The 24,302-nt window shown below is 44.4% G+C and overlaps 1 protein-coding gene across 1 annotated transcript in view; it reads left to right on the forward strand.

The window, feature by feature from the left end:
• The first annotated feature begins 1,293 nt into the window (after nt 1–1,293).
• Nucleotides 1,294–24,302, forward strand: part of LOC126419675 (otoferlin-like) — a 468,560-nt gene continuing 445,551 nt past the window's right edge. The window contains exons 1-2 of the mRNA XM_050086891.1: nt 1,294–1,481; nt 1,596–1,797. Coding sequence (XP_049942848.1) covers nt 1,294–1,481; nt 1,596–1,797 — 390 coding nt within the window. The remainder of the gene's footprint in view (nt 1,482–1,595; nt 1,798–24,302) is intronic.

Consider the following 24,302-nt stretch of genomic DNA (forward strand, 5'->3'; position numbering starts at 1 on the left):
ACAATCTCCACTTCATCGCTACCTCCAGATGCTGTGTCCCTTCGCTCGTGTGCCGAGTATAACACCACGTTGAAACTCACTCAAATCTTGATAACCTGCTATTGTAGCAGCAATACCAGCTCTAACAACTGCACCGGACACTTGTTGTCTTATATAGCCGTTGCCGATCCGCGCCGTATTCTGCCTGTTTACATATCTCTGTGGCCGGCCGCGGTGGCCGTGCGGTTGTAGGCGCTTCAGTCCGGAACCGCGAGACTGCTACGGTCGCAGGTTCGAATCCTGCCTCGGGCATGGTGTAAGTAGGCTGTTTAGGTTTTCTTATTGGTAACGCCACGTAGCGCCCTGTGTGAGAATCACTGGCTGTGCTGTGTGCAGTCTGTGGCTAGTTTGCATTGTTGTCTGCCATTGTAGTGTTAGGCAGCTGGCTGTGAACAGCGCGTAACGTTGCGCAGTTGGAGGTGAGCCTCCAGCAGTGGTGGATGTGGGGAGAGAGATGGCGGAGTTTTGTAATTTGTCATGAACTGCTACATATATTATGACTATTAAGGTAAATACATTGTTTGTTCTCTATTAATATCTTTCATTTGCTAACTATCCCTATCAGTAGTTAGTGCCTTCCGTAGTTTGAATCTTTTATTTAGCCGGCAGTAGTGGCGCTCGCTGTATTGCAGTAGTTCGTGTAATGAAGATTTTTGTGAGGGAAGTGATTTCTGAAAGGTATAGTTTAATGTTAGTCAGGGCCATTCTTTTGTAGGGATTTTTGAAAGTCAGATTGCGTTGCGCTAAAAATATTGTATGTCAGTTTAAGCACAGTCTTGTATGAATTCTTCAAAAAGGGGACGTTTCAATGGATGTGTGTGATGTCCTTAGGTTAGTTAGGTTTAAGTAGTTCTAAGTTGTAGGGGACTGATGACCTCAGATGATAAGTCCCATAGTGCTCAAAGCCATTTGAACCATTTGAACCATATCTCTGTATGTGAATAAGTACGCCTATACCAGTTTCTTCAGTGTAGATGAGTATTGCACTCCTTTCTGTGGCTAAATTAGATTCACCAGAGGGAGTTAGTTTGTCGTTCTGATATTGTACTGGTGAACACTCTGTTACTTTCATGCTGCAGAGGATTGTTGGTAATAAATATCGTAATGGTTGGTCCTTAATTACAGGCATGTATAGCCGTTTTACGTAAATACTCATCAAACAAGTAACTGTAAAAGGTTTCGAACAGTAAAGTGACCCGAATGTTTTTGCTATTAGCATCACTATCAATGTAAGTGACTGTAGTGTACGAGAGGATGAGGAGACGCTGTAAAGGCGGCGAAGCAGCTGCTCCTCGTCTGCGGAGTGACCCGTCTGGCACTGGAAAGTGGGTGCTGAAGGTGCGAGTGCCGCGCGCCGGCAGCGCTCGCTCGTCTTTACGGCAACACAGCACAGCACAGCACCCCACTGCAGGTAATGAAACCCAGCAGGCAGTGCCGCGGTCGTGCTGCGACCCTTCACACTTTGTCGCTGCTGCACGTCGACAGCCGCGATGTTGCAGTGCCACGTGCCGGAGCGCGCACCCTGGCACCCTGCGCGCGGCCGCTTAATATTTCAGCGCCGCCGCAAGCTGTCTCGGCTGGGCCGCCGCGCTGTTGACTCTGCAGAGCAGCCGCGCCGCGTCTGCAAATATTTTGTCCGCCGCAGCCTCGCTGGGCGGAGCGCCCGCCTACGAGAAGCAGCAGCTACTCAATACCTACACCGGTCAGCTTAACTCGAGGTTCAGCCCCACTGCCGCAGAGGCTTCTTACGACGTCGATGTGGGTAGAATAGCAGTGCAGTGCCGCGGGAGGAGAAGGCAGAACGGAGATTATACTTGAACGCTCTGTCGAGGGTAATTTTATCAGAATCAGAGGTGAGGAACGAGTTTGGCTTCTTATAAAGACTATCGCTAACTTAGAAAAACGACGGATGACTGGGTCGGAAGAAGATTGCTGCACTATGCTGGCTTTTTTTATCAGTCTTATAACTAGTTTGATGAGGTCCACCATGACCATCTAATGTTCGACACCATTCTAACAGGTGTACCGGTGTGAAATGAGCGTTTATTTGTGAAAATGAAACACTAAATTTGAATTGAAAAGTAAAAACATTTTATTCAAAGTACTGACCATTGCTTTCTATACATTTTGACCACCTTTCTGGCAATTTGTAGACACCACGCCATTAGAAATGTTCGTCTTTTGAAGCAAACCAATCAGACACCCAATTTTCGACTTCTTCGTAGGAATCGAAGAGTTCCCGAGCCAATGTGTGTCCCATTGATGAAAACAAATGGTAGTCGGAAGGGGCCAAGTCTGGTGAATACGGCGGGTGAGGCAGCAGCTCCCCGCCAAGTGTTTTGATTGTATCCTGAACCAGTTTTGCTTTGTGTGCAGGTGCATTGTCGTGTAAAAAATTACTTTGCCATGTCTTCTGACCCATTCTGGTCTTTTTTCGATCAATGCATAGTTCAAATTGATCATTTGTTGTCTATAGCGATTAGTATTCACAGTTTCACCGGGTTTTAGAAGCTCATGATAAACCACACCTTTCTGATCCCACCAAACACGGAGCATTGTCTTCTTGCCGAATCGATCTGGTTGATGGTTGTCCCGGATTAACCCATGATTTTTCCCGTTTAGGATTCTTAAAATAAATCCATTTTTCATCGCCAGTAACAACTCGATGCAAAATTGATTTTCTTTCATGTCTTTGAAGCAAAATTTGACAAATGGTTTTTCGGTTTTCTATCTGTCTTTTATTCAATTCATGTGGCACCCATTTTCCACACTTTTGGATCTTTCCCATAGCTTTCAAATGGTCAGAAATTGTTTGTTGTGCAACATTTAGCATTGCTGCCATTTTCTTCTGACTCAAGTATCATCTTCATCCAATATTGCTTGCAATTCGGCGTCTTCGAACTTTTCTGGTGGTCTTCCACGTTCTTCATTTCTTACATCAAAATCATTATTTCTGAACCGTTGAAACCATCTTTTGCAAGTTGCTTCTGATAGAGCATGATCACCATATGCCTCCACAAGCATTTGATGCGACTCTGCAGCACTTTTTTTTTCAAATGAAAACAAAAAATTAATGCTTTCCGCAAATCATCACTTTCTGGTACAAAATTCCACATTGTTAACACGATGAAAACATATGATGTTGTTTGTTCCATGACTTGATGTATACTAAATATCTTTGACAGATGTCATACCAACCAAACAAAAAGAAAATAAAATAAAGGCTCGTTCACAACAAATGTTCCCTATCGACACATTTGTATCTTAACGCTCATTTCATACCGGTACACCTGGTATCTGCGGCTGATCCCGGCGGAGGTTCGAGTCCTCCCTCGGGCATGGGTGTGTGTGTTTGTCCCTACGATAATTTAGGTTAAGTAGTGTGTAAGCTTAGGGACTGATGACCTTAGCAGTTAAGTCCCACAAGATTTCACACACATTTAAACATTTAAACATCGTTCTATCAAACAATATCGCAAACGAAACGTTTATATACAATGCTACATTGCAGGGAAAAAAATTACCAGCCTACGCTTTTTTAGCGATTTCCAATTCAGTCAGGATTTATCGCTGCAACAGAGCATAAGGAGTACATGAAATGGTTATATTTACAGATTAATATCACAAGCGGTTCTGAGGTACCAGGTACCGACCCATGCTAAAACATTCTTATCGCTACGTTGTGTGGCCTCTATGGACAACAATTCAGGCGCTGCCTCTGGCATCCAGTCGATCCGCAGATAGTGAATACTGTCCCGGTATAAGTTAGGCACGGCTGCTCGACATGTTCATATGGTTCTGTAAGAGTTGTTAGTTGATGAGTCACATGAGTCACTTCTCGACTGGAGACAAGTCCGGAGATCGTGCTGGACAGGGAAGTTGCTACACATTGAGTTTCACGGGCAGTGTGTAGACGAGCATTATCCTCTGTTGGAACAACGCATCACCATCCCGTTGCAAGAATGGCAAAAGAATGGGTCTAACAACATTCTCCACCTACCGAGCGGTGGTTAGTGTCCTCACCAAATGGTTCAAGTGGCTCTAAGCACTATGGGACTTAACATCTGTGGTCATCAGTCCCCTAGACTTAGAACTACTTAAACCTAACTAAGCTAAGGACATCACACACATCCAGGCCCGAGGCAGAATTCGAACCGCCGGCCGCTGTGGCCGTTGTGACTGAACGGTTCTAGGCGCTTCAGTCCGGAACCGCGCTGCTGCTAAGGTCGCAGGTTCGAATCCTGCCTCGGGAAAGGATGTGTGTGAAGTCCTTAGGTTAGTTAGGTTTAAGTAGTTCTAAGCCTAGGGAACTGATGACCTCAGATGTCAAGTGCCATAGTGCCTCGAGCCATTTGAACCATTTGAAGGATTCGAACCTGCGACCGTAGCAGCATCGCGATTCGGGAATGAAACACCTAGAACCGCTCAGTCACAACGGCCGGCTAGTGTCCTTTCCAGAAACACCAATGGTGAACGAGAGTTGTAGCTTATCACCCCCCTGACCATAAGGCTTTAGAAGGATGCATTCTACGAGACGGCCGAGCGGTTCTAGGCGCTTCAGTCTGGAAGCGCGCGACCGCTACGGTTGCAGGTTCGAATCCTACCTCGGGCATGGATGTGTGTGTTGTCCTTAGGTTACTTAGGTTTAAGTAGTTCTAAGTTCTATGGGACTCATGACCTCAGATGTTAAGTGCCATAGCGCTCAGAGCCATTTGAACCATTTTTTAACTCTACGAGACAGCTCACGCTAGGACTATGTCGTAAGGGCAAACGACTATCACTTGCGTGCGGGCACTATCACCTTTCATCGCTGAAGACCACGGCGCGCCACTCCAACCCTCTGAAGGCACCAGTCGAACAGCCAACGTCGATTCTGTTGCGTGACTGGAAGACAAGTTAGAGGTGTGTGTGCCCACAATCCCACTGCTGGTAACTGGTTCGCGACGGTTTATGTTGAAGCGTTCGGGCTCACAAGCTCTCTTATCTGTACTGTGGTATTTGTACAACCTACCACTCCTGCCATTACAATATGACGAACCTGGCTGGCGTCTGTGCTGCTTGAACGTCCCGAACTTCGTCTGCGGATGTAATAATGTTCCTGACCACCAACACCAGCGTCAGTGCACAACGATGCAGAACGTCCAACTTGTGTGGCAATTCTCCCAAAAAGACCATCCCGCCGCTCGGAAAGCCACAATTTGACCCCTTTCAAAGTGACTTATTTGACTGCAAGGAAGCACTAGTGCGTTCCCGTGGCGTGGTTTATCATTTGCTACACACGTTCGCATCACACTGACCCTTCTGGCTGCGAGCTTTCTCTGTGAAAGGGTAGACACAGATGCCGCCTAGAAGCTATGCCACTACGCTATCTGTTGTTGGACGACGGTGAAACCATTATCAGTACATTTACTAACCCCCCCCCCCCTCCCCCCCAGCAGTGTATGTTGCAAACGTACATCCTCAGAAATTTCTCCCTCAATTTAAAGCCCATGTTGATGCTAGTAGGTTCCTTTTGGGCAGAATGGCCTCTTCCCCTGGGCGAGTCTGCTTTCTGTATCATCCTTCCTCCGTGCATCTTCCTCTTCCTTCGCTTCGTCTACTTCGTGGTCCCTAATTTCGATGGTAAGTTTATCCGCTAATCTCATTTCTGTTTCTCCTCATTAGTATAATCTTTCTTAGGCTTACTCTCAATCCATATTGCTTGCTCGTTAGGCTGTTTATTCTATTCAACAGGCAGTGCAATACTTTTTCACGTTAACTGAGGGTGACAATGCTATCAGCAAGTCTTTATCATTGACGTCGTTTCACCCACAATTTTAATCCCACTCTTCAACCTTCCTTCCATGTCCGTCTTTGCTTCTTCGATGTGCATGTAGAACAGTAGAGGCGAAAGACTACATTCATGTCTTACAAAATTCTTAATTCCAGCACTTTTATTGTGGTCTTCCATTATTACATTTTTAGACATTATACAGGGGAGTCACTAACTATTGCCACCTAGAATAACTCCGAAAGTATGATAGTAGCTGAAACGTTTGTGGGACAAATGCTGCATGGGACAATGGGGACCATAATATGACGTTGATTTTTTGTTGCTAGGTGGGGTCGCGTCAGAGATATGAAGACCGACTTTGTTTCTTTTTTTTATGAGATGCTATAGTTTGAGTCTTATTTTCTGATAGCGGCTATCGATACGAATCCAATGATGTGAAACAGTAAAGTCTTTGAAGGTCAACGATGGTAACAAAGGTGGCATGAACGTCCATTTACTGTTGGTGTTCGAAGTGATGACCATTGATATCAATGCAGTTCTGCAATCTTCTTATCATGGATTGAGTGGTATCCCTTATCACTTCGGCACTTATCGAAGCACATGCTCTGACAATTCTCTGTCGTAAATCGTGCATATAATAAATATTCGCCGAATACGGCGTATCCATCTAACGTGCCATTGACATGTAAACACCATTCGACCGTTTGGCAATACAACACTAATAGGAACAGTGAGACTAGTGTCGTCGAATCAAGCGAATGTGAATGATGTATTCCTTCGAAGAACAAGTCGATATGCTTCTTATTTATGGAGAATGCCCACGAAATTCAGTGACAACTAGAGACTTATATGCTGAAAGATATCCTCAACATTCACTACACGTCGTACATTTAAATTTGTGTATGATAAATTGAGAACAACTGGATCTTTAACGCTTCGGAAACATATCCAGCAAAGGAAAGTTACTAACGAGGAAACGGAAATTGGTACTCTTGCCACTGTGATTCGAGACCTTTGTGTTACTTTGCATCAAATCGCAAGGGAATCTGGCATCAGCCAGAATAGTGTTGTTCGTGTTGTGCATCGCCATAAATATCGTCCTTACCATATCCGTCTCCACCAAGAATTAACTGGTAGGGATTGTATGAGTCATATTGAATTCTGACGATGGGCTCAAATTCACGTTCAGAGGGATGACACATTTATTAATTTGATTTTATTTACTGACGAGGCTACATTCACGAACCATGGAAATGTTAATTTGCATAACATGCGTTATTGGGCAGCTGAAAATCCACGTTGGCTGCGGCAAGTTACACACCAAAAACCATGTTTGGTGAATCTGTGGTGTGGGATTCTGGAGAACAGAATTATAGGCCTCTATTTCATAGAAGGAAATTTTAATGTACGAATTACTACACATTCCTGCAAGTAACATTAGATCTGTTATTGGAAGAAATACCTTTAGGAATGTGGTATCAACACGATGGGTGTCCGGCACATTTTTCGCTGATGACCAGAAATGATTGCACAGACAATTCCCAAATCGTTGGATTGGACGCGCAGGAGATGTGTCTTGGCCGGCTCGTTCGCCAGACTTGACGCCTCAGGATTTTTTCTAATGAGGATTCGTAAAAGACGTTGTTTATAAAGACGTTCCAACTACACCTGAATACATGCGAGAGAGAATTGTCAGAGCATGTGCTTCGGTAAGTGCCGCTGTGATAAGGAACACCATTCAGTCCATGATAAGAAGATTGCAGCACTACATTGGTACCAATGGTTATCACTTCGAACACTTTCTGTAAATGGACGTTCATGCCACCTTTGAGACCTTCGTTGACCTTAAAACATCTTATTGTTACACACAAATTGATTCGTCTCGATAACCGCTACCAGAAAATAAGTACCAAACGATAGCATTCCATTTATAAAAACAAAGTCGACCTTCATATCTCTGAAGCGACCTCGACCGAGCAACAAAAAACCAACGTCATATTATGGCTCCCGTTGTCCCATGCAACTTTTGTCCCACAAACTTTTCAGCTCCTATAATACTTTGGGAGTTATTCTTGGTGGCAATAGTTAGTGACTCACCCTGGATATTACCCGTATTTTCCTATGTCTTAAACCTTTTTCCTGTAAATTTCGAACACTCTTTCAATTTTACATTATCGAACGCTTTCTCTAGGCCGACAAATCCTGTAACTGTGAACTGTGACTTGATTCGTCTTTGTATTGTATTGATTTGTATGGAATTGATGATCTAGTAACGACGGAGAGGCTTCGTCCCCGCCGTAGCCCGCAGTGGTACACAACCCCACACCAGGCTACAGCAGTCCACTCACCCCACCACCCCCCACACCGAGCCCAGGGTTATTGTGCGGTACGGCTCCCAGTGGAATCCCCCTCTCCCCTCCCACCTCGGGGACGTCTCACACCAGACCAGTGTAGCCCCAACGTTTGCGTGGTAGAGTACTTACGCTGTACGCCTACGTGGAAGAAGTGTTTGCGCAGCAATCGCCGACATAGTGTAACTGAAGCAGAATAAGGGGAACTAGCTCGCGGCCGGCCGAAGTGGCCTTGCGGTTAAAGGCGCTGCAGTCTGGAACCGCAAGACCGCTACGGTCGCAGGTTCGAATCCTGCCTCGGGCATGGATGTTTGTGATGTCCTTAGGTTAGTTAGGTTTAACTAGTTCTAAGTTCTAGGGGACTAATGACCTCAGCAGTTGAGTCCCATAGTGCTCAGAGCCATTTGAACCATTTGAACTAGCTCGCATTCACCGAGTCAGATGAAAAACCGCCTTAAGCCTGTGGTGCATGAATTTCACTGCAGTGGACAACTGTTAATGGTGAATTCTCTGGCGTTTTCATCAGTCATGAGGCTGCAAATACATGAAGGACACAACACCAGAAGGGGTGCCCACTGCCGTGAACTGTGCGCATTTGCAGCCTCAGGACTGACAGAAAATGCCAAAGAAGCGACCATTAACAGCTGTCCACTGTAGTGGACGCTATGTGCCACAGGGTTAAAAGGTGTCCACAGATTAGCCGGGCAGATTCGAGCCGGGGACCGGCACACCTTCTGGCTGACCGGAGTGGCCATGCGGTTCTAGGCGCTGCAGTCTGGAGCCGAGCGACCGCTACGCTCGCAGGTTCGAATCCTGACTCGGGCATGGATGTGTGTGATGTCCTTAGGTTAGTTAGGTTTAATTAGTTCTACGTTCTAGGCGACTGATGACCTCAGAAGTTAAGTCGCATAGTGCTCAGAGCCATTTGAACCACTTTTGGCACGCCTTCTCGCCCAAAAAGCAGTGCGTCAGACCGTACGGCTAATCGGGCGGGCTTGATTCTTCTTTACTCTTCCTTCCATCATCAGTCACAATGTCAGAATAGTCTCTCTCGTACCTTTACATTTCCTAAGGCCAAATCGATCGTCTAACAGATCCTTAATTCTCTTGCCCATTCTTATGTTATTATCGTTGTTAGAAACTGCTGATTGTATGAATACGTGGTGTCCGTCCTTTCGGACATGTCTGAATGGGCAATGAATCTACCATCTTCAGTGCCGATGCACAATTACCTACGACCTCCTGCGGGAGTCTCAAAGTAGTGAACATAGAGGACATGGAGCTCAGATCGCCCACAGTAAAAACAGTCTCCGTATGGCGCAGTGGTTCACGTACTGCCTAGTACGTAGGAGTCATTGAGTTCGAGTCTCGGTCCGGCACACATTGTCACTCGTCGCCGCTGATTCCGCGTCTTGTCATAATGTTGCTGACACCAGTAACTCTTTCTCTTTCCTTTCCTTTCTCCCCCTCCACTTTCAGTTTACATAATAAACTGTTACACTGATTTTGCTATAATTCTTGGTCTTGTCTCCTCTTGCTATCTTCGGGACTGTGTGGTCGTATTTTTCCGGAAGTCCGATGGTACGTTTCCAGCCTCGGCCCTTGTTCTCCCGTAACTCTGTCCTCTGTTCCTTCCCCTGCTACATTGCTCATTCACTAATTAGTATTAGATATTTATGTTTCTTTACATACTGACATACACACGCAATGTATCTATCCTTAAATACTTTTATTTTCCCTATCTCTTCTGCTTATGCTTGTGCCATTGGCATGTATACGGAACTATTATTGCTGGCGTTGGTTTGCTGCCGATTCTGAAGAAAATTGTCCACAATAATTCACACTCTGCCCTACTTTCCTATTCGCGACGAATTCAACTTCTGTTTCACTAGTTTCTGCTGCTGTTGACACTAACTTGTATTCGTCTGATCAGGGATCCGCATCTTTCTATTTCACCTCACTGACCACATCCAGATTAAGCCTTTGCATTTTCGTTAATCTATTTCCTAGTCTCACTATCATATTCAGATTCACGGCATTCCACAGCCCGACTCCTACAACGTTAACCTTTACTTGGTTATTCAGTCTTCTTTGGCCGTCCCCTCCAGAAGATCTGAATTCGGGACTGATCCGGAATCTTTTCCCATTTCGTTTTTCAATTACCGAGCCACAAGTTCTGTGAGTACACACTACATGTCTTCAATGCACTGATTTCCATTTCGTTCTACATCCACACACCGTTGAGCATTGCTGATTCTCACGTCTTTTAGGGGCAGTTTCAGATCCCAAGAGTATGGCTCTGAGCACTATGGGACTTAACATCTGAGGTCATCAGTCCCCTAGGGCTTAGAACTACTTAAACCTAACTAACCTAAGGACATCACACACATCCATGCCCGAGGCAGGATTCGAACATGTGACCGTAGCGGTCACGTGGTTCCAGACTGAAGCGTCTAGAACCGCACGGCCACACCGGCCGGCGGAAAGGAAATTGCCGAGTTCTGTCCAAGGTCATTATTCCCCATATATGGTGCTAATGTTTCTGGCTGTTTCCGTTGCTATAACCTCTCTACTGAACTCAAACAGAAGAATACGTCGTAAATGTTCCGAATTCTCCACGTGGCACTCCATTTTCTAGTGTCCTCAGCTCCACTCATTATCTCCAAATTATAAAACGACAATTAGTAAACTCAAACAGCACCAGTGAACTACAAATAAATATGAGAATCTATAAATAAACTTACAGCAAGCGGAATACCAACATGCAAAACAAAAACGCTACGAACTTATGCACAAACCTAATATATGCAGCATAATGCGGGACAGGCCACACAAAGTAGACATTTCATATACACTGATCAGCCAGAACATCATGAAGACCGATCTACTATCGCTATAAACCCGTCCAGGCGATAGCAGCATAAGTGCGCTAGGTATGACTGCTGGTCAGACACACGCATGGGGCATGTAGTATTAGTGAGCGTGCCGTCCTGGTATAGAATGGGGAAGACACGCGATCCGTCTGAGTTCGACCAAGGGCAGATTGTAATGGCTCGGAGGCTCAGCACGAGCATTTCGGAAACTGCACAACTTGTCGGGCGTTCGAGGAGTGCTAAGGCGAGTGTCTGAAACCACGTCCATACGTCGTGGGATTGTGCAGCCACGCTTCACTATAGCTGTCGGACGTCTTTGGCCGTGCAGACTGGTAAAACAGGACCGGCGGCGAACTGTGGCGCAACTAGTATCAGACATTAATGCTGGGCAGAGTACAAGTGTGCCTGAACACACAGTGCACCAAATACTCCTTACGATGGGCCTCCACAGCTGACGACCCATGCACATGCCAATGTTAACACCCTGACATCGGCAACTACGACTGAAATCGGCAAGTGACCATCGGCGTTGGACGTTGTCGGAGTGGCAGAGCGTTGCATGGTCTCAGAAATCCCGATACCTTCTTCGTCATAGCGATGGGTGGGCGCGAATCCGACGTCATACAAGGAAACAGCTTTCAGCCTGTATTACGGGCCGGAGACTCTGGGGAACATTCAAGTGGGCATCTATGGATCCAGTGGAGCATTGCAAGGCACCATGACGGCCAAGCGTTATCCTACACTGGTTGCAGACCACAAATACCCTTTCTTGATGATCATGTTCACCGACGGCAGTGGCATTTTTCAACAAGATAATGCGCCATGTCATAAGGCCAGGAGTTTAATGGAGTGGTTCGAGGAACACAGTGGCGAGTTCCATTTGATCTGCTGGTCCTCCAACATGCGAGATCTGAACCCGATCGAACAAGTCGGGGATGTGATTGATCGTGGAGTCAGAGCTTATCGCCCCCTCCCAGGAATTTACGGGAATTAGGTGACTTGTGTGTGGAGGTGTGGTGCCAACTCCCTCCAGCGACCTACCAGGGCCTCATTGCTTCCACGCCACGACGTGTCGCCGCCGTTATCCGTGGGAAAAGTGGACACAGCGGCTGTTAGGTAGGTAGTCACAATGTTCTGGTTGGTCAGTGTATTTGCAGATACAATATACGGTATAATTTCTCAGCTATATGAGTGACACGGAGACGTTTTGAGTAAGAGAAACAATTACGTTCTTGTGGACGGTGAGAGTTCATTAGAGACAAAGGTAATGTCGAGAGTGTCCCACGGATATATGATCAGGCCGCTCAGTTCCCCATGTACATAAACGATCTGTGCGATAGGGTGGGCATTAATCTAAGACTGTTTGCTGAAGACGCTGTTGTGTACGGAAAAGCTTTGTCACCTAGTGACTTCATAGGACTTCTTATTGACAGAATTAATATTCGATGCTATGGATGGCAGATCGCTTTAAATACGAATTAATTTAATGCGGATGGGTAGGAAAAACATCTCTGTAACGTTCACATACAGCAATAATGATGCAATCCTTGACACAGATCTAAAATTCTTAAACTGCGTGTAATGGAAAGAGCACATGAGAGCGATTGTAGGGAAGACGAATGACCGACTATGGTTTACCAAGGAAATTCTGATAAAGTGTAGCGCATCTATAAAGGAAGAGGTTGAGAGAAACAGTCTAGAATACTACTCAAAGGTGTGAGATCTCCATCACGCATTCTTATAAGAGGACATCGAAGCAGTTCCCCGGGTTCGATTCCCGGCGGGATCAGGGATTTTCTCTGCCTCATGATGACTGGGTGTTGTGTGCTGTCCTTAAGTTAGTTAGGTTTAAGTAGTTCTAAGTTCTAGGGGACTGATGACCACAGATGTTAAGTCCCATAGTGCTCAGAGCCATTTGAACCATTTTTTTTTTTTTTTGAAGCAGTTCAGAAGTGCGGTGCTAGATTCGTTACTCGTAAGCATCCTCGGTGCAAGAGTGTTACGGAAATATTTTTCGTGAGCTTAGGTAAAGATCCGAGGGAAGACGACGATCTTTTCGCCAAAGGCTGCTGATAAAACCTGCATTAGCATTTCAAATCGTATTAGGACGGTGAGGACTAGTGATGCTATAAGAAGGACGACCCTCCTTCTTATACGGTCGATACTCGAAACTTATCTACCATTGGTTTATTAGATGGAACTCCGTCAGTTTTATTAGTACTTTACAGCATATGGAAACAGAAGATTAGTAACTAGAAGATTAGTAACTAGACACACTGAGACACCACATGGCTTGGGATCTTTTTCTCTACTCTGCGGATCGGCTAAGACGAGAGCCACGAAAGGAGATTCAGTCTTGACCCTTCGTAGACAGTTGACTGATGTCGTCTACATCTACACCTATATCTACATGGATACTCTGCAAATCACATTTAAGTGTCTGGCAGAGGGTTCATCGAGCCACCTTCACAATTCTCTATTATTCCAATCTCGTATAGCACGCGGAAAGAACGAACACCTATATCTTTCCGTACGAGCTCTGATTTCCCTTATTTTATCGTGGTGATCGTTTCTCCCTATGTAGGTCGATGTTAACAAAACATTTTCGCATTCGGAGGAGAAAACCGGTGATTGGAATTTCGTGAGAAGATTCCGTCGCAACGATAAACGCCTTTCTTTTAATGATGTCCAGCCCAAATCCTGTATCTTTTCAGTGACACTCTCTCCCATATTTCGCGATAATACAAAACGTGCTGTCCTCCTTTGAACTTTTTGATGTACTCCGTCGGTCCTATCTGATAAGGATCCCACACAGCGCAGCAGGATTCTAAAAGAGGACGGACAAACGTAGTGCAGGCAGTCTCCTTAGTAGATCTGTTATATTTTCTAAGTGTCCTGCCAATAAAACGCAGTCTTAGGTTAGCCTTCACCACAACATTTTCTATGTGTTCCTTCCAATGGCCGAAATGGAGGAATTAGGATTAATTTAGTAGCTGCAGTTGAAAAAATAAAACTGTGACCGTGATGGTGATTAACAGGAAAGGGCAGCGAGCACAAATAATATATTGCAAGATTCCAACAAATACATTCCACAGCAGTGGAAGCACGCAGTGATACTCCCTATATTCAAGAAGTGAGACCGGTCAGAATTCGAAAACTGTCGAGGTATAAGCGTATTGAACACAGTCTGCAAAATATATTGCTAAACCATTATAAGAAAAATCAGTAAGTTTGCTGAAGTCAAAAGAAGAGCAATCAAGAGTCAGAAGAGGAAGGAGATGTATTGGTAACACAACTAGTTTCAATTTATTGAAAAACGTAGGAAATCTATTAAAGCTTTTGATCGTATCAAAAGAGGCTAGTTCTTCCACTTTCTTAAACATTAAAAAGTCGTAGAAAGTGAGTATGAAGAGTCGCATATATCTATCTTATTCAAAAGCAATCGAGATAAAGAGAGCATCCACCTAGATCTAAGAGGAGGGTGCAGTTTATCACCTGTGTTTCTGAACCCCTATTTAATCGAAATTCATTTGTGATGGATAAATAAACTCCCTTTTCATTACTTTAATCATAAAATTGCAGACTATGCACTGGACGCTGTTATTTGCAAATAACAAAATAATTACTGCTATCACTGCGTAAATCTACAAAGAGCAGCATATCAACCACAAATAATCTATGCTTAACACAACTGCGGATATCTGATAACGAAAGAAAAATCATGGCATTTTATGGGAATAACCAAATAAGTCCGAAATGAGAAAATAGTAGAGCAAGTGATACATTTCAAACACTGGGATGTAAAACATCTCTTGACTTTCAACATAACACAGAGAAGCTTAACTTAATGAATAGTATTGTTAGACAAAGGAAAGTGATGAATGAGAACTATTCTGAAATTTCACAAAGTGCTTTCATTTCCAGTTATAATGTACGGAAGCGAAACACGGCTAACAAAAAAAGAAGAACACACTAAGACTAAAGAGTGCGGAAACAAGACTTCTCGGACATGTAGCAGGATACACAAGATAGAAAGCAAAATACAAAAATACGAGCCGGCTTAATATTAATGTCTTTAAATGAAAAAATAGAGTACAAAAGCACACGGAAAGAGCACAGCAGTAGCATGAGAGGAAGACAGACTAGTAAAAATGTTATGAAATACTGTGAAAATACAAAAAAAAGAAAATAGGACAACCAAATATCGGGAGGCCAAAACCAGTTATGTGTGCGTAACAGGCACAGTAAAACATATATAGAAGATAATGATGATGGTTCCAAATTCAAATGGCTCTAAGCATTATGGAACTTAACGTCTGAGGTCATCAGTCCCCTAGACTTAGAACTGTTGAAACCTAACTAACATAAGGACGTCACACACATTCATGCCCGAGGCAGGAGTCGAACCTGCGACCGTAGTAGCCGCGTGGTTCCGGACTGAAGAGCCTAGAACAGCTCGACCACAGCGGCCGGCGATGATGGTTCCAACTTGAACTCAATGAGGAACTGCCAAATACAATGACGGAAAATAATCGCAACACCAAAAAATAATTAATGTAGAGGGATGAAATTTCGGGTTTCCATTGGTCTAGGTACATATTTAAGCGATTAACATTGCAAGATCACCGGTTAATGTAAGCGTGAAATAAGCCACTGCAAATGTGAAATGCTGGTACATTAAAAACCGGTGTAATGGACAGAATTGCCGGTCGGAGTGGCCGAGCGGTTCTAGGCGCTACAGTCTGGAGCCGCGCGACCGCTACGGTCGCAGGTTCGAATCCTGCCTCGGGCATGGATGTGTGTGATGTCATTAGGTCAGTTAGGTTTAAGTAGTTCTAAGTTATAGGGGACTGATGACAGAAGTTAAGTCCCATAGTGGTCAGAGCCATTTGAACCATTTGAACAGAATGTTGAATGCAAGAATAGCTGGTATAGGATGTTAGTTTGCAGAAGGAAATCCATGCTTGTTGCACTTGATCGGTCAGGGACGTTTGTTGTTGCATGTGGATGACACTGGAATTGTAGGCCTATGATGTCCAATATGTGCTCGATGGAGACAGATCTGGTAATCGAGTAAGCCAAGGCAACATGTCGACTCTCGGTAGAGCATGTTGGGTTACAACAGCGGTATGTGGGCGAGCGTTGTCTTATTCAAAAATATCCCCTGGAATACGGTTCAAGAATGAGAGCAAAACGGGTCGTACCACCAGACTGTCGTACAAATTTGCAGTCATGGTGCGTGAGGTAACCGTCATACGAAATCTCACGCCATACCACAACTCCAGATGTAGGTGAAGTGTGTCTAGCGCGCAGACGGGTTGGTTACAGAGCATCAACTCGTCTCCTTCTAACCAACTCATGGCCATTACTCGCCCTAGAGAGATCCAGCTTCCATCAGAAAACACAACAGACCTCCACCTTGCCCTCCAATGAGCTCTCGCTTGACACCACTGAAGTCGCAAATGGCGGTGGTTTTGGACCAGTGGAATGCACGCTAGAGAGTGTCTGTCTCGGAGCTGCCCTTGAAGTAACCGATTTGTAACAGTTAGTTGTGTCACTGTGGTGCCGACTGCTGCTCATATTTCGGATTGATACCGAGTAGCTGAAATTACCAAAATTACTTCCTAATTATATCTAATATCTTCCACAATTCGTTTCACATATTGTAACCTTCGTCGCCGCGCATTACAATATTTCATCTCTACCGCACTTGTATATCAAGTTCGCATTAGCTGGGTGTCGCAGCAGATATTCTGCTGTGCCATTCTTTCTTTTACTCAAGGTTTTCATGAGTCAGTTGTTTTTAACACCATTACCTTTCTTCCTTATTCATCCACTAAGTATCTGACGCTATTTCGTATCAGCACATCTCAAATTTTCCACTTTCTTCTTCACCGGATACCCAACAGCCCACGATTCAGCCATGCACAATACTGTTGAAGAAAGCCTTCTCTACTTCTCATATATTCCTTCCTTTTGCCACCCTTTGTTGTATTGCTTCCACCACAACATCATTTTATGGCAAAATACTTTAAAGCTAACGCCGAGTTGGTTTCTTTGAAAATGCACGGCCATTTGCTTTCAGTACTATAGTGAAAATTATTCCTAATTGGTTCTGGTCTGTAATTAAGTCGTCGTCATCGTCATCGTCGTCACCGTCGGGACTTTAAACCCCAATATTTCTTCCTTTCTGTCTATGACACATTAAACTAATATCTCCTCGAGGAGAACAGTTCTTTTTGCCAGAATAACAGAGCTCTACATACTAACGGCTTGGGAAGACGTACACCGTATCAGAGAAGCGAACGTAAGAGCTACAGGTGAATAAGCATTGGCGAAGCAAGAATATTTTGACATTAGCGAACGTTTGGAATTATTTAAGGCGGCACACGCATGGGAACATAAATGCAACTAAATGTAACAGTAAACAATACAGCTCAGTGGTACGCAGATGACCTATCTGCCACACCAAACCGGAAAACTGAAAGCGTTTTTCCGAAAAAAAAAAAGCGCTGTGTTTAGTGTGCAAACAAAGAGCGCGGCAGCCCAGCAGCGGAAACGACCTGGTCTGCTGCAGTCGTGTGTGTGTATCCGCGCTAATTACTGTTTTTTCTGCATGGTCCACCAAGTTCCTCCCAGACCCATCGACAACACAGAGCACTGCAGAGACCAAGTGCACAAAGCACTACCTCAGCTATCGTAGCAAAATAGAACAATAAGCTTTCTTAAAAAAAACACACATATAGAGTACTAATCGATTAACAAAAAAGAAACTACAGATTTGTGATAATGAGAATTTGGCTCTATATGAAAGTACACCCTTTCAGTCAAAATGGTAATGTACAGAATTTTAATTGAGTGCCTGTGGAATCATTAATTCAAGTGTGGCTGCCGGAACAGATACAATTATATCTTGCATTAATCTAGGAAATAACAAAGTCGGGCAAAAATACTCATTTGTTTTTATCTATCTGTGTCAAAATTTGAATTTGTTGCTTCATTAAATACAAGGATTCTAAAAATATTAACAAATTTTGGCGATGTACTAATATGCTACAGAATCCGAGCCGGGAGTTAATGATCTTTTGCTTACGTTGACAGAGTGTATTATCAGTTTACGTAGAATTATTGATAAACTTAAATACTTGCACCGTGTCACGCACCTAACTATATTCTGTTTCGAGCTTTCCGCGCCAGCTAGATTATGTTAGATCCGACAGCATAACCAGTTTCCACCATCTTTTATACAAATGGTCCAAATCACAACCTTCTGCCAAGTAAAAAATGTCATTTATTTGTAGAGGAAACATTTAATCCGTATGGGGTACGTACTTTGAGGAGGACATGCAACAAGTCCTATCCAAAAGTGCACGATTAAGGGAACTGTTCAGCGCAATTGTGACGTCCACCCTGAAACGTGGTGATACATCGTCTCTTTTCATTGCAACGTAATCATTTTCTTCCCGAATATGTGGGGAAGCTACATATCTAGATAGTTGAGACTTCAGGTAACGTCGTATAAAGCTTACGTAACTTACCCCACAGCCCACGGAACAACGTAACTACCTACAGGTACTTTCAGACCAAAATACAACCCCTGTGTCGATTTACAGAAATAAAAGATTAAGGTTTTTCCGTTGTCATCCATATTCACAGTGTAACGTTCGTTAAGGTAACGATTAGTGTCTTCGATTTCAGTACGTAACTGTGTTTCGTAGGCGTCCGGCCGCATCACACTGTGGACAGACGTTATCGGAATAGCAACCTGCAAAGAAGGTCGGATACAAAATTCTTTGCTCTTCTAACTGCTCGGAACTAGTCGAAATGCTTGCCGTTCCCATCGCTTCTGCATACTTCAACCACAAATTTGTAGTCTTCATGTTGCTCTGTATATGCAGACGCATAATTTTCAGTCGCATTTCCATATCGAAAACTATTACTGAATATGCAAAATCCACAGAGCGAGGTGTCGCAGTGATCAGCACACAGGACTCGCATTCGGGAGGACGACGGTTCAAACTTGAGTCTGGCAATCGTGATTTCAGTTTCCCGTGATTTCCCTAAATCGCTTCAGGTTAATTCCGGGATGCTTCCTGTGAGAGGGCACGGCCGACTTCCTTCCCCACCCTTCCCTAAACCGATGGGGCCGACGACGTCGCTGTTTGGTCCCCTCCCCCGAATCAACCAACCAATCCATGCTAAACTCATAACTTACCTTAACGATACCAAGTTGCAGACACATTTCAACGCGTTTCTAATTAAACGTTACAACTGCGCTATGTCTTGACGTTTGTTTACTGAAAATGTTTATCTAATTGACAACTTAGAGTAAAGGAATTCGATGTCGTAGAAATTGTTATGAAGTTTCGAATTGAACGAGCCAGAGACATCGATTATGTTCTATTCCAAAATGCTTCTTGTATCTAATAGAAAGATGTGTTTGCTCGAAAAAAAACTCGCTCAGCTTAATTAACTCATTAAAGGAAGTTCTAAATAACCATTTTCGGTTCTGAAACCACTCGCTGACTTTCATTTCAAAACAACGTACTATCCGTAAATAAAATACTACACTTCCAGTAACTTCATTATTGTTCATGTGACATATGATTCTTTTCGGCGTGTTAGAGCGTGTTTGATGATTCTCTCGCACAAATTTATGAATTGGTGGAGCGGATGTATGTTTCTATTCGTACATTTCTTCTTTTATTTTCCGTCACAGTCGCTCTAACAGATCATGTAGATAGCCGATTTCACGTATTCACTCATTATTATATTGAAAGGCTGCCAGACATGGCATAACTGCAAGTCACTTAGCATTCCACAGTGCCAAAAAATACAATTAGAACTGCCATGAAGCCAAAGACATGCTTTTCAAGAAATGTAGCAAAACCTTAATAGATGTTTCTCAGTAACAACAATAGGGGATACTGTTAACCATTGCTGCTACACTTGCGGGGCGGGACGTGACACTGGCTTCTTGGCGGTTTCAAGTGCGCTAGGCCCGACAAAGTACTGTGCAGAGTGTTGGCTGACGGGCTGCAGCTCCTCCTCCCAGAGCCTCCCACACATACTCCACAGTATTCAGATCAGAAGACCCCGCTGGTCGGCCCATGCAGTGGATGTCCTCACTGAGACATATGTTCACCAGAGCAGCTCGTCTTGAAGGGATTATCGTCCATGAAGAGAATTTGCAGACGACCTGTATATACGAGTGGTGTTCCGAATTTATGCGAAAACTCATAAAACTTTTCAATAAAAATAATGTTATTAACATTCTACGTTTTTATTCTTCATATCTAAACATTCATTTCTCGACACAATACCCCGGCGACGAACGCATTTTTCCAACGAGAGGCCGGTTTGTTGATAACGTCACTGTCGAAAGTCTGACTTTGTTATCGGAGCCACAACTTCAGCACTGCTTGCACCGCTTCATCATTATCAAAGTGAAGTTCTGGAAGGTGTTTTTCATGTTCTAGAAACAGATGAAAATCAGATGGGGCCAAGTTGGAACTGTATGGAGTATGATCAATGGCAGTGTACCCCAGGCATCCGTTTGTTGCAAATGTCGCAGCACTCGTGTGTAGTTCGGCATTGTCGTGCTGAAGGAGGGGGTGTTCCATGTGAGGACGCACTCTTCCAATTCGAAATTCGGTTACAGCACGCAGTTTGTCACGCACCGACATAGTCACGTTACACACCGCCATGTTACACGCTACAACTCGGAATTCTATAGCGGCAGAGGGCTGCAAATGTGCAGACATAAAGAATAAAGATATGGAATCTTAATAATATTTGTTTTCTTTAAAAATTTTGATGAGTTTTCACGTAAAAATTCATAAGTATTACTTTAAGCTCGCCCTCCTATGCAAAGTCGGACAGGTTGTTGCACTGTTTTATTTTCTTTTACCTAGGCGTTGACTTTATGCCTGAGTTCACGAAAAACTGACGTGAAATCCCATACGCTCATTAAACAAGACACCTTTCCATGTAATAACTCCGACACAACTTGTGAATTGATTCCTTTTCCACGATGTACCTGAAACTGTTCGGGATAGCATATTCGGCTGTTCCGTACCTTCCAAAGTGCTGGGCACACACCGTGGGACGTCTGCCAAAAAAGTAGTCTACTCCGATCATTCATAAACAGTTTTTTTGCGAAACTACCACTCTTGAGGAACTTGTCATGCTAATGTAGTCAAAGAATATGTTTTGGTCTCGGGACCGTCCAATAAGACCTCAAAATGACTCACTCGTGTCCCGTTACCAGAGGTTATCGTCTGTAACTGATTGGTTTCCGAGGTTTTCCCTGTGCGTCCTCGTGATATTTTTGTTCCATTACGCAGTAAAATTTTCTGAGAGACTACAGGCTGTTCGCAACTGAAGTACAAACATGACTGAGGCATTGTGTGTCATGCAATTCTTTTCCGTTACCTTTGGTAGTTCCCTTTTCTTAAACAAGTAGCATTATTTCGGTAAGCGGAAAAATCTTAGCTTTAACTGGCCTTTTTCTTTCCATTTTTTTTCTTTTCCCTCTCACACTTAATTTTTGAACAGTAATGTAACGTATTTCCTGATACCAGAAGGATCACTTGCATATACGAGGTATGTCAAAAAGCAATACTTTCTACTTTAGTCTCCTTCATTGATATGGTTAAGTACGAGGATCGTTCAATAAGTAATGCCCCATATTTTTTTTTAAGCCGTTAAAGAACATAGACACATTTGACGTTTGTTCTGAGCACCGGTGAAGTTTCGAACCGTTCTGGTAATGGCAGAGCCGTAGTACAGCGTCAAAACGACGTCTACATACGACTCACGTTACAATCAACGTGCTGTTAGCGAATTCTTATGTGCAGAAAAAGAAACCTTGATGAACACCCATAAACATTTGTGTGCAGTGTATGGCGATGCTGCAGTTGATAGGAGTACAGTTGGGAGATGGGTAAAAGAAGTTACAGCCTCAGGTAATGCATAAACAGAGCTCCATGATTAGCCACGCTCGGGACGTCCTGTCACAGCCACTGATCTAGACGTACTGAATCGTGCGCATGCCATTATTCGTGCCGACCGGCGCTTTAAAACTCAACAATTGGCTCTACAATTGTCGGTCAGCATTGGAAGAGCATCTGCAATGATCGAAACTCTCGGATATTCAAAGAGGTGCTCACGATAGGTTCCACGAACGTTCAAAGCGGACCACAAGATTCAAAGAAAGGCCATTTCATCTCAATTGTTGGACCGTTTTGAGACCGGCGAGAGGCCTTTCTGTCACGGATCGTTACGTGGGACGAAAGCTGTGTGCACCACTTTGCACCGGAAACAAAAAGGCAGTCCATGTAGTAGCATCATCCTCATACACCATAAAAGAAGAAATTCAAGACAACCCCTTCTGCCGGAAAAGTCATGGTGACAGTCTTCTGGGATTGTAATGGTGTCATTCTCGTGGATGTGATACCAAGACGGTCAACCATCAATTCAGAGGCGTACGTGAATACTCTGAATAAACTCAAGAACCGTTTCCGATGTGTTCGATCGGACAAGAATCCAGCAGAAATCTTGCTCCAACAGGATAATGCAAGCCCATACACAAGTCTGGGAACCCTGGAACACATCGCCAAATTGGGTTGGACATCATTGCCTGATTCACCCTGCAGTCCAGACCTGGCACTCTCGGACTTAACTTCTCTTTGGACCGCATAAAGTGTAACAACTATAACGGCTTTTGACACTAAATGTATCAACTATAACGGCTTCTGACATCAAATGTAACAGTTGTGTTACTAAATGTGACAGTTCTGTCACTCAATGTAACTGGGTTTTCTCTTTTGATGCTGTCAGTTGTCAGGATGAGCATTCTAAAGCATTCTGTCAAGGTGAAAATATTAAATAAATTAACTTTTCCCTCTTACAACATGTGGGCAGGGTGGGTTCTTCCTTGGCTCGGGTATGAGGTCGAATGAAACATCATTTTTACATAAGATAACTTTTATTGAAAGTTTCGTACAACTGTATCTTACTGGGACGTTCTGGTTCGGAGAGCGGCAGCCGTGTCGTTTGCGTAGCCTTCTGCTACGGCAGCGGCGGCGGCGGCGGCGGCGTCTGATTACGCGTAGCGGTGTGTATCTCGTGTCGCCGTCTCGCCCAGCTGACCGGAGACGCGCAGCGCGAGGTGGCCCGTTTAATTATTGCGAGCGACGTCGTGCATCGGATGGTGATACCTTGAACGTGACGTCCCAGTGTTTCTCTTCCCTAAGCGGCCGCGTGTGTTGTGCGTCGACCAGCGGAGCGGCGCGGCGAGGCAAGGCCAGTGTCCCGAACTCGAACCACGGACTCCCGCTTGCCAGTCTTCGGCTGTCAGGTCTTCATCCCAGCTCACAGGTGACTACTGATGTGAGGCCGTCTCCTTCCCGTCCTCACGAGTCACCCGGGTATGTAAAAACCAGACTTCAAATACCTTTTAACTTCTGTCTTCTGGCGTCGCGGCTGCTGCTTGCTATTCCATTACAGCGGCGGACTTGGTGTGTCTGTGTATGAAGCAGTCTCTTCTTGCATGACGGTCTTCAGCACCGAAACTGACTGAAAACTACTGCTGCTCTTCTTTTCTTCCTTCGTCTCTCGTCTTCGTCTCCGTCCCCGTCTCCGTCTTCGTCTTCGTCCCCGTCTTCATCTGCCTTCCTCTGTCTTCATCTCCCTTCATCTGTCTTCAACTGTCTTCATCTGTCTTCAACTCCCGGGGCCACCGCGTCTCGTGTATTTATTCACTTCAGTTCACTGGAGGTGAACGACTTCACGGCCATTGCCTCTTCTGTCACGTTGAAAAGCTTCTCGAAGAATCTTCTTGACCTGGGTCATTGGCTCTTGGAATGTAGGCGGGGGCCTCTGATCGCATGTGACGACTGAGAAACACGTGAGCCGGTCATTGCCTCTTCCGTCACGTTGAAAAGCTTCTCGAAGAATCTTCTTGACGTCGGTCATTGGCTCTTGGAATGTAGGCGAGGGCCTTTGCTCACATGCGACAACTGAGAAACACGTGAGCCGGTCGGGCGATGCCCTGACGGCTGAATCGACAGCGCCCGCTTATGTGGAACTGCTGACTTCATGGTCATTGTCTCTTCTGTTCTGTAGAATATCTATTCTACAGTATTGTTTATTTTAACAAGAGACTGTTTAATAAAGAATGAAGTACAATAAAAAAAATTAATACACTAATGCTCAAAAGTAACTACTGAAGTACACCAGTTAAGAATGTGGTATCCATTTAAC

The sequence above is a fragment of the Schistocerca serialis genome, chromosome 1 (genome assembly GCF_023864345.2).
Source record: "Schistocerca serialis cubense isolate TAMUIC-IGC-003099 chromosome 1, iqSchSeri2.2, whole genome shotgun sequence".
In the NCBI taxonomy this organism is placed as follows: domain Eukaryota; kingdom Metazoa; phylum Arthropoda; class Insecta; order Orthoptera; family Acrididae; genus Schistocerca; species Schistocerca serialis.